This window comes from Procambarus clarkii, chromosome 52, assembly GCF_040958095.1.
Source record: "Procambarus clarkii isolate CNS0578487 chromosome 52, FALCON_Pclarkii_2.0, whole genome shotgun sequence".
Classification (NCBI taxonomy): domain Eukaryota; kingdom Metazoa; phylum Arthropoda; class Malacostraca; order Decapoda; family Cambaridae; genus Procambarus; species Procambarus clarkii.
Genome location: NC_091201.1, coordinates 22,452,244 through 22,464,340, shown reverse-complemented (window position 1 = coordinate 22,464,340; position 12,097 = coordinate 22,452,244). Strand labels below are relative to the sequence as shown.

Below are 12,097 nucleotides of genomic sequence, written 5' to 3'. Positions count from 1 at the left end.
CTACATGGGTACCATCGAGCAAAAAGTCTTAGTCGACATGAACTTGAAACCGGCCATATACTGCAGGTATGTTGACGACATTTTTACACAGGTATCTGATGTCAGACATCTGCAGGAGCTGAAGGAGACATTTGAGCAGAGTTCCGTGCTGCGTTTCACTTACGAGATGGAAAAGGATGGGAAGCTGCCCTTTCTAGATGTAACAGTCATGGAAAAGGGTGGAGGTTTCCACACTGCAGTCTACACTAAGGAAACAAACATAGGAATGTGCCTAAATGCCAACAGCGACTGCCCAGACAGGTACAAGAGGAGTGTTGTTAACGCATATGTCGACCGTGCTCTCAGCCACAGCTCAGAATGGAAGCAAGTCGACGAAGAACTCTGTAGGGTAAGGCAGGTCCTAGTCAATAACGGCTTCTCCAATGGTTTCGTCGAAGACATCATAAGAAGGAAAGTGAAAAGCCATGCAACCTCTGAAGAGACAACTAACACAACACCTATACCCCCTATTAGACTATTTTACAGGAACTTCTTTTCCACAGCTCATAAAACGGAGGAAAGGGTCCTGAAAGATATTGTTAATAGAAACGTTATCCCTACAGACAAAAATCAGAGGATACAACTGACGATTTACTATAAAACCAGAAAAACGGCCAGCCTACTCATGAGAAACTCTCCAGACACAAAACAGAACGCTTTAAAAGAGACTAACGTCGTCTATGCCTTCAAATGCCCACTTGGGGACTGTAAGCTCCAAAAAAAAACAGTATATAGGCAAGACAACAACATCTCTTTCTAGGCGTTTAACGATGCATAAGCAACAGGGCTCCATTAAGGAACATATAATCTCTTCCCACAACCAAACCATCGCCAGAGAAATCCTAGTAAACAACACAGAAATCATCGATAGATACAGCGATAGCAGGCGGCTTGACGTTTACGAGGCACTACACATCAAGAAGTCAACACCAGCAATCAACAGCCAATTATTGCACAACTATATTCTACCCACCTCAAGACTCCGCTCCAATATAGAAGCATCAAGAAATATGGACCAATAGGCTTTCTACAAACACTTCTATTCAATATCCATTGTTTCGTGTTCTGTCTTGTGTTGATGAAATTAATACCCTATTAATACTCTTGTTCTGTCTTGTGTTGATGAAATTAATACCCTATTAATACCACATTTTGTTCTGTCTTGTGTTAATGCCACATCACCCCTTCCACCTCACTCAAATGTAGATATAAAATCGGAGATACGTAAGTTCTATTCAGTTGTGTATTTGTGAACTAAAGTCTTTGAAAATGTAATAAGTTTTACGAAACGCGCCCGTGTCGCGTCAGACTAGAAATAAAAATGAATTTTGGAGAATTGATTTTTGATTTACCTCCAACAGTGAAGCGTAATGTACGAAAGATTGAGAAAATTCGTGTTAGAATTATTAATCTTACTTTTTCGGTCATATTTAATAATATATGTCTACAGGAAAGACTGCTACCAAAATATACTAATATATATATATATATATATATATATATATATATATATATATATATATATATATGGACAGATAGATGGGCAAATAGATGAATGGATGGATAGATGGATGAATAGATTGAGAAATAGATGGATAGATAGAAAATCATGAGACTGAGACTAATTGTATAGCAGGTAAGACAATGCAAAGGAATATTTCTGAATAATGTCTATGGATTTTTATGAATAAATTCCTAATTGTATACTAATGTATAGTAACGCGCCAAGACTTGGCTCTCACAACAGTTACAAGGATTGTATTGAAGACTCACCAGGACTCTCATGGTGGCTGTGCTTCTGTCCGCTGTTGCTGAAGAAAGACGTTTCCGGGTGATGGGATTCCTTCCACCTATATATATACCTGAGCACGGAGATGCGAAGGATGATCACCTGACCTTCAGTGTAATACCCCTCACACGCATTCTTTCATTAATTATTTGACTGATAATGTCGATAGATATTATCAATCAATATTTATGTACTTTCCAGCCTCTGCGTTAGGCAATGTATTTACACTTGAGGATCATGCCTCATAGCTATCGTTCATCTTACGTTAATACGTTGTAATATCTTGTAATTGCACCTGTTTCTCCAGTTCTCTGTAATAAAAGCTATTCCTCGAGCGCTTTGTAATACACCTATATCTCCAGCGCCTTGCAATATCTGTCCTATAATTTCTGCACGAGTCTCCCTCTAATATCTTCTTCTCAAGAACGTTCCATATAATGACAACTTTCATGCTGGATCAGTAGACTACTTCCGTGTATCGCTCTGGCTCACTCATGTCTGCACGTTCCACGTGGCTTTCCGTTCTATTTCCTCGAATATTAACAGTCAATTTTCCTCTTTATTGATCCCTTTCACTATCCCATACGGTCTTATCATATCTCTTACTAGTTAGTCTCTTTTCAGGTTTTTGGGTTGGTTATGTCAGGGGTCTTGTTAGACCCCTGACATACCTGTCAGGGGTCTTCAGGAGCATTCATATGGCATAATAGTGTATATTTTCAAGTGACGTGTTATGCATCCTAAAATACGGATTCGACTCAGAAGTCCCCGGATATTCCGTTAATATGTAGTGTCCTGGATATCGTTCCTTTGGCGTTTAATTTATTTTCCTTAATTGGCTTGTTGCACATGTGTTTCTGATGTGGTCCTTCAAGTGCGCTTTTCTGGGTGATAGTTTTGGTGTGAGGTCTCCACGGAGGTTGTTTTCCTTTTTTCCAAAACAACGAGTAACCTCGTTGTCTAACCTCGTTAGACAACGAGTAACGAGTAACGTTGTCTAACTAACGAGTAACCTCGTGGGAGGGTTACTCCCACTCAAGCTGTACTTTTTGTTTCATATCTCCTGTTTGTTATCTATCATCATGTTCTCTCTCTGATTCCTCTGCTAGGTACACTATCATCCATGTTATTACATCTCCTGGCATAGAGCTTTCTCCTTCAAATTTCCTTACCTTACCTCTTGATATGTTGCACTACGCTGCTACTTTTGATTGTATCTTGCAGAGAATACTTATCAGTGGCACCGTCTGAAGTTATACACCGCTTTCCTATCCCATTTCTTAAATGCTGGTTTCAATCATAAAAGTGTTTCTCAGAGTTTTTTATTTAGAAGTACATTTTCTAATTACCTCATCTCTCGTGGAAGTGGCAAGCCAATATGCAACTGAAAACTCCACACCCCAGAAGGATTCGAACCCAGACAGCCAGGAACACTATGCACCTTGACGTACCTGCTACCTTAACCACTAGACCACACTTACTGTACAAAAAAACTTTGGTAGTCGAGAGACTATTTATCCAAGATCAGATAGCGCTCGGTGGTCAACTTGGGCATACTAAGATTTACCAAGATTTTTGTACCGTCAGTGTAGTCTAGTGGTATTAGCATACTAGCATACTATGCATATTTAGGCATTGGTTAGCTTAGGTTACGTGTTTAGGTTCCGTCGGCGATTATTTGTATTTGTAGTACGTGGGTGAAGCATTTGCAGCGTTGTGGTTCGAACAAAAGTCGTTAGCGAAGCACTAGCTCGAGAAGGGTTCGAACGTCATCAATTGTGAGTCGTGTGTAAACCATTTTTCATTCATTAACAAGGGGGTTTTGCTGGTGCATGGAATGGACTTTGGCCTTTGTTTATGTGGACAGGCTATTTTATTTGTATTACGTGGGTGAAGCATTTATAGAGATGAAGTTTCATCTGCTATCAGATGAAGTTTCCACTGAAGGCATAAATCCGTTCTTGATATCAAAATAAAAAAAGTAGTTAAAAAATTATTCTTTATTCAGCTGATAAATACTAAAAACATTACAGTTTGTATTAATCACCTAGCATTCTAATTATCATTATATTATTGCAATTTTCCAAAGGGTAGTATTGTGTGATTATCGCCAAATGACGGTTATGTAAACATTTGTTTGACAGAGTTTAATCCAATCATCATTGGGTTCAACTTCTAATACCTTTATTACAAGCTCTGAATGGTAAGGGAATTTATTGGTTTAGAAAGAACATAAGAAACAGTCCTGTGCTCAGCCGAAGGAATCGGTCAGCGTGGCTGGTCCTGTGTAAGAGGGCTGCTTAGCAGCTCCTAGCCGATGTAGCCACCCTTATTGTAGCCATGGAGAGGTAGTCCATATCCAATCCCGTAGCCACCACCGAGGCCGTGCCCCAAGCCTCCGAGACCTCCGAAGCCTTTGAGTCCACCGAGACCGTGCCCGAGACCTCCTAGAACTCCAAGGCCTTTGAGACCACCGAGACCGTGCCCAAGACCACCAAGAACTCCGAGACCATTGAGACCGCCGATGCCATGCCCAAGCCCTCCAAGACCCCCGATGCCGTACCCGAGGCCTTTAAGACTTCCAAGTCCCCCGAGTCCTCCAAGGCCCCCGAGTCCTCCAAGGCCTTTGAGACCACCAAGGCCGTGCCCGAATCCCCCGATACCGTTCCCAAGACCGTATCCGAGGCCTTTGAGACCACCAAGGCCGTGCCCGAGGCCTCCAAAGCCCCCGAGACCGTACCCGAGGCCTTTGTGTCCACCGATTCCAAGACCAAGACCCCCGAGGTGGCCAAGACCTCCAAGACCAAGGCCGATACTTGGCTTTGCCTTAGGGTCTGCAGCAGCTTCTGGGTCTGCGGCTGCTAGCGCAACCAACACGAACAGGATCTGAAAGTATACGGAGAAGAGTGTTAACTAACATGATTGACGCAGAAATATCTATATAATCTTCGACCTCACTATTGTTTACATCGTGTGTGTTTACTTTATATATATTGTTGGTCCCCTAGACCAGGGCTTTTCAAACTGTGGGTCCTAACCCATTGATGGGTCGAAAAATAAATATAAAGGGTCGAGACAAACAGAAAAAGTCTCCAAAAATAAGCAAATGGGATCGACTATCTCATTAGCACTTATTACTCATCATTGGAATCTACGAGACCGATCTCTTGTTACCAGGCGATTGGTGCTGAATTGCTACATCTTAGTCGTTCATTTATAATGAAGAATGAATTTGAACAATTAAATTTGCCATCAATTTGGAGTAAGGTTAAAGGAGAATTTTCACTTTTAAGTAAATAGGCAATTCTGAGACTATTTTTACATTTTACTATGCTTATTTGTGGGAACTAGGATTTTTCACATTAACTCAATAAAAAATGAAACAGAAACACCACAACAATGCGTATATCATTGTCTACTTTTATTCCAATGTGCATTTAACTACTTACGAACAAAAAGAACATCTTTCTCAATAACTTAAAACTTTTTAAAATATTGTTGTCTGTCTTTTGCGCTAGAATTTCATTCAAGTATTTTTAATTTTTTTTTTGTTTACATTCTTCGTAAAAATACAAACATGTAATTTAATTGGGTAGGTTCCCTCAAAAATATATTTATTTTTTCATGTGTCAGTTGTAAATAAAGGAACACAGTTCACAGAGTTTGTGTCTGACTTATTACACAAGCATTCTGGGTTGGAATACAAAATGCCTACAACTATATTGGGTCGGAATACAAAATGCATACTACTATACTGGGTCGCAATACAAAATGCCTACTACTATACTGGGTCGCAATACAAAATGCAGTTCTTGCCGTGTACAGCAGTAAAATAGTTTGAAAATCGCTGCCCTAAACCAATGGTTCCCGACCCTCTTGCTATTTTATTTTTAATCATATAAGCTTTTAAAACTATGAACGGGAATAGCCTCAACTATCATCTGTTCTTAGTAACTACTTTCTTACATTTTTGTGACTTATCTGAGCCTCCCCTTGGCTTTTCGGTCCCACACATATATCGTTCTTAGCGTCTCATCTGCCTTGTATATACTATTTGTATTTACTATTTGTGCCAGCAGAATGGAGCTATTAGCTCTTGGACCCCGCCTTTTTAACAAACGTATTTTCCTCTATTATGTCTACTACATATATTTTTAACACGCGCACACACACACACATACACAAGTCCCCAGGAAGAAGCCCGTAGCAGCTGTCTAACTCCCAGGTACATATTTACTTCTAAGTGAACAGGTGCATCAATGTGAAAGAAACTGCTCTTTTGTTTCTGCCTCGGCCGGAAATCGAACCCGGGCCCTTAGGACTATGACCTCAGAGCGCTGTCCACTCAGCCGCAAGGCCTCTATGCGTGTGTAATTACCTAAATGTAGTTACAGGATGAGAACTATGCTCGTGGTGTCCCGTCTTTCCAGTACTCTTTGTTGTATAACACTTTGAAACTACTGACGGTCACCACCTTCTCAGTTAGTTTATTCCTAAGATCTAGCACTATGTTTGCAAAAGGAAATTTTCTAATATTTTTTCGGTACCTCTGCTTTCTTAGCTTGAATCTGTGTCCTCTTGTTCGAGATGCTGCTGGTTTCAGGAATTCCTCTGTGTCAATTTGGTTGATTCGTATTAGTATTTTGTAAATGGTGATCATATCTCCTCTTTTTCTTCTATCTTCTTGTTTCGGCATGTATAACGCCTCCAGTCTCTCCTCGTAACTCATATTTTTCAGTTCTGGAAGTCATTTTGTAGCAAGCCGTTGCCCCTTTTCCAGTTTATTTATGTGCTTCTTGAGATTTGGGCACCATTCAACTGCTGTATATTCTAATTTAGGTCTCACAAAAGTCATGAACAATTTTGTTAGTATTTCACCATCCATATAATTAAAAAACAAATCTGAAGTTAGAAAGCGACACATACGCTCTTCTCACAATGTTCTTTGTGTTCCTCTGGCGACAGCTTACTATCCAAAGCCACTCCTAGGTCTCGTTCTTTATTAGATTTCTGTAATTTCTTTCCACATAATTTGCAAGTTGTGGGTGTTATATTTTATCCGATTCCACATTCCATAACATGGCATTTATTCACATTTAATTACATTTGCCACTTATTTTATCTAGATAAATTAGAAGGACATTACTATCGTCTGCGTCTCCTATCTTCCCAAGTATCTTAGCATCATCCGCAAACATGTTTATATAATTCTGTATCCTTCTGGTGATCGTTTATGTAGACGATGAAAATTACAGGTGCAAGAACTGAACCCTGTGGTACTCCGGTAGTAACACACCTCTAGTCAGATACATTGTCTCTGATTACTGCCCTCATTTGTCAGTTAGAAAAAATTTTCCTCCATGTCAGAAGTCTCCCTGTCACTCCTCCAGCATGTTCCAGTTTCCAAAACAGCCTCGTGTGTGGAACTCAGTCAAAATTTTTTTTAGGTCCAGATAGACAGTCAATAAAACCATCTCTTTCCTGAAGTATCTCTGTGGTTCTATCATAAAAACTAAGAAGATTTGTTACACAGGATCTTCCTGTTCGAAAACCATATTGTCTGTCTGTTATTATGTCATTACTCTCTAGGTGTTCAACCAATTTGACTTTAACTCTTTTTTCTAGTGTTTTGACTACCACGCTTGTTAACGATCTGGGTCTATAATTTAGAGGTTCCTCTCGACTACCATTTTTATAGATTGGTACAATGCTTCCCTTTTTCCATATATCTTTTAAGATTGTGTGTGTGTGTGTGTGTGTGTGTGTGTGTGTGTGGGTGTGGGTGTGGGTGTGTGTGTTTGTGTTCTTACATAGTAGTTCTTATCTAATAGTCCTCGTGTGTTAGGAGGAAGATCTCTTGTAACCAGCTTTCCGAACTATTAATAATCTCAATTAACAATCTGATTTAAATAGTAAATAGCTATATACTTATATTTGCAAAAAAATACAACAACTAGGGCTCATTATAAATTCAAAATGTAAGGCTGATGAGCTATTGTCCTCCATCATAGCGCTGAACGAACGTTGAAGTGATTGATGTATATAAACGTATGAAAAGTATTAATAATTATGATATAAAGGCGTTCAAAATATAAATACAAAACTAGCAACAACACAATCAAATGAGATAAATTATTATTTACAAAGGCTAAAAGAGAACATTATTTCTAACAGAGCAGTTTATAAGGACTCGGGCAATACACTGGTATGTTGTACAAATTGGATGAACAATTTCATAAGTTAAAGCGAATGAGTGTCAATGAGATGTTCCATGCTTGGGGAAGTAGGCTTATTGCAATGTTCCAATGTTCTTATGTTTCTTATGATATCTGGTATAATTCTATTGAAAATTAATCATGATTTTTATGTGCTTTTGCAGTTCATTTCACCGATTCACTAAAGCACTATAACCCATTATATTCGTACGTCTCATGTGTTTCTTTAGATATGGGTGTCATGCAGGAGTGTGTCCATGCGTGTAGTATGGGATTCGGTTTAGTCAAGGTCTATATCACTCGTGTTTCTCTGCATGTCAGTAAGCAGACATATTACCAAGGGAAGGTAGAGTCCCAAAGCCCTCACTGATGCACAACACTAAGAAAATTCCGAGTCCTGAGGACTCACCTGGCTCTTCATGGCTGTCGGGTGTCCCTTGTCTTCTGCAGGAGGGAGGTGAAGTGTGGGCGTGTCGGCCATCTCCCCGTATATATATATACTCCCACCAACCCACACATCGAGGACAAACTTTGGTACCAGGCACAATAATCATGAAATATTTGGCGTCATTGTCATGATTTTCCTCGGGACGTCATGTTGGATTGTTATGTTGTATAGTTCAAAATAAAAAAAATCTAATCAAAATGTTTTATTCAGTTAAAAGTACATACATAGAAGATGAGTTACAAACATAATTTTGGATTTATAGATAGAGCTAGTACATACAATACCTAAAGTCACTGTTATGTACAGCGTTTCGGGCAATATGTAGTTATGTAGTGTTGTTATGTAGCGTCGTTATGTAGCTTCGTAATGAAGCGTCATTCTGTAGTGTCATTATGTGCGTGGCGATGTTACAGGCGAAGGCCAAGGGACGAGTCACTTGGACGTTGTGCATCAAGGACATAGAAGGCGAAATTATTTGCTGTTGTTGGCAGACATCCTGCTGACTATGCTGATGTATTTACTGATGATGCTGATGTATTTACTGATGATGCTGAAGTATTTACTGATGATGCTGAAGTATTTACTGATGATGCTGAAGTATTTACTGATGATGCTGATGTATTTACTAATGATGCTGATGTATTTACTGATGATGCTGATGTATTTACTGATGATGCTGATGTATTTGCTGATGATGCTGATGTAGTTACTGATGATGCTGATGTATTTACTGATGATGTTGTTGATGTTATTAATGTAATTGTTGTTGCTGACAGACATCCAGTTGGTGATAGTGATGATCTTGTTGCTGTTGCTCGCATCACTGACGCTCCCTAGGACTAATGTTCATCAGTCTCCATCAGCTAGAGGGGGGTTGCCCAGGCTCTAATACGCTTCTGGTTACGCAACAATATTTAACAAATTACGCTTTCCAATTCGCGACAACTTAGTATCATCTGCCAGGGGTAACCCTGTCTATTGTGCAGGTCCAACCAAGGCTTTTTTTTACATTTTGTTCTACTAGAGTATTTCTAACTATATCCATCTTCTAGTTTGGTTGGTGTTTCTGTGATATTTTCTTCCATAATTTCATTACTCTCTTGTAATTAGTTCTGTATTTGTAATTTACTTTTACGATAATGCCGTCAAATAGCTGTGTTTTTTTACGTAATTATTCCAACTATCATTTGGACTAAACAATTATAACTAAACAAATCTTGTTTATTTCAAGAGAAATAAATATTGTAGAGTCCCTAATACGTTCTTTACGCAGGGATTACAATTTTCGATCAAGCAGACATTGTCATGATGTTTAATTGATTATTATCCGTTGAGTCTTTTTTATTTTGCCGCCGATGGCGGCTAGTTTATTGTGCACCCCATACTCTCTTGTGAGCGGTAGTGCAAAAAGGAATACTGAGGGCACTAAAGGTCTTTATCAAACCTCAATGGAAATTATTACATTAGCAATTGCATCTATCCTGATCATTTTATAATTATGATTTCAGCTAGTTACAGAGATTTTTGTCATTTCAACCACTATGTATTTACAAATAATCAGTATACATTAATAGTCGGATTTGTAATATAATTTTAGTGGAGGTTTTGTGGTTTCTATTTTGGTTCAGGTTTGTACCACCGGTCCAAGTGTCGTCTTACTGTGGTGTTTATATCATGATAACTATACCCATTGTTCCCCAATACTCGTGTTATCCTTTCAAACTCCCTACTCAGGTTGCTACATTCAGTGCAGTGGGTAAGTGCTCGACGAATATAAGCGTTGAGAATGGCTTTATATCTTTCAGGGCATTCACTCTTACCATTCAGGCATAACCTTATGTTTGTAGGCTTGACATATACGCTGGTGCTTAGAGATGTTCTGTTTTTGTTATTAACACATCCAGGAGAGGCAGACTGTTATTGTTACTATTCTCATGGGTGAAACAAAATCCCGACTCTTTCTCTTTAGATGACTTTTTAGATCGATTAGTTCTACGTCTACCAATACAACTTGGCCACCTTGGGATATGTCTAATTTGGGAGTGCTTTGGTTTCTGTATACTCCGCCGAGGGTAATTTGTTTGGTGGTGTCAACCAACATACTTTTATATAATTGAGTGGAACCGGAGTCATGTGATGTGTGGCGCCAGACTCTTGTGATGTGTGGCGCCAGACTCTCCTGATGTGTGGCGCCAGACTCTCCTGATGTGTGGCGCCAGACTCTTGTGATGTGTGGCGTCAGACTCTCGTGATGTGTGGCGCCAGACTCTCGTGATGTGTGGCGCCAGACTCTCGTGATGTGTGGCGCCAGACTCTCGGGATATGTGGCGTCAGACTTTCGTGATGTTTGGCGCCAGACTCTTGTGATGTGTGGCGCCAGACTCTCCTGATGTGTGGCGCCAGACTCTTGTGATGTGTGGCGTCAGACTTTCGTGATGTGTGGCGCCAGACTCTCCTGATGTGTGGCGCCAGACTCTCGTGATGTGTGGCGCCAGACTCTCCTGATATATGGCGCCAGACTGTCCTGATGTGTGGCGCCAGACTCTCCTGATGAGTCTCGACAGACTGTGTTAAACAGCATATTTAAAGTGAAAATAATTTGTTGTAACAGCATCAGCTCTTCGTGTTATGTTACCTACGTGGAGACTACGTTAAATTGAACACAGCCATTTGATTACTGCTTCTTGAAATTATGCATCATCGTCCTGTGCGAACAATCATAAGAGCTGTTGTCAGTCAAGGCCGAAGGAAACAAGATCATTCTTGATGAGGGTGTGGTATCCTGTCGTCCTGTCTTGCTTGGTTTGAGCTGGCAGGGTGTGGTCTATTTTGTCTGTGTACTCACCTAGTTGTGGTTGCGGGGGATGAGCTTTGGCTCTTTGGTCCCGTCTCTCAACCGTCAATCAATTGATGTACATATGTGTGTGTGTATGTGTGTGTGTGTGTGTGTGTGTGTGTGCTCACCTAGTTTTACTCACTTAGTTGTGCATGCGGGGATGATGCTTCGGCTCTTTTGTCCCCGACTCTCAAATGTCGATCAACTGGTATACAGGTTCCTGGGCCTATTTTGCTCTATCATATCTATATTTGAAACTGCGTATGGAGTCAGCCTCCACCACATCATTGCCTAATGCATTCTATTTGTTAACTACTCTGACACTAAAAAATTATTTCCAATTTCTCTGTGGCTCATGAAAGGTTTTAGTATTAAGGTTCCACCTGTGTCCCTTATATAAGACCATCCACACTGGAAGTAACTGCAGAAGGCCTATTGACCCATACTTCCTCTTGCTGCTTCTATGTTGGTTCGGGGTCTTGAAATGGGTAGAATATAGTTGTGCATTAATTGGCTGTTGATTGCTGGTGTTGACTTTTTGATGTTCAGTGCCTCGCTGATGTCGAGTCTCCTGTTATCGCTGTATTTATCAATGATATCTGTGTTGCTTGTTAAGATTTCTCTGGTGATGGTCTGGTTGTGAGAAGAGATTATATGTTCTTTGATGAAGCCCTGTTGTTTTGTGCATAGTTAATCGCCAGGAAAGAGACGTTGTTGCCTATATACTGAGTTCTTTAGGGCTTACAGTCCCCAAGCGGGCATCCGAAAGC

At 40.1% G+C, this 12,097-nt stretch overlaps 1 protein-coding gene across 1 annotated transcript; it reads right to left on the bottom strand.

The window, feature by feature from the left end:
• Positions 1-3,813: 3,813 nt before the first annotated feature.
• Positions 3,814-8,506, bottom strand: LOC123763805 (ctenidin-1-like). The gene is made up of 2 exons (XM_045751124.2): positions 8,453-8,506; positions 3,814-4,714 (listed from the first exon to the last, which is right to left on the bottom strand). Exons 1-2 carry the CDS (start codon positions 8,462-8,464, stop codon positions 4,139-4,141), a joined length of 588 nt encoding a protein of 195 aa, XP_045607080.1. The 5' UTR covers positions 8,465-8,506; the 3' UTR covers positions 3,814-4,138.
• Positions 8,507-12,097: the final 3,591 nt, after the last annotated feature.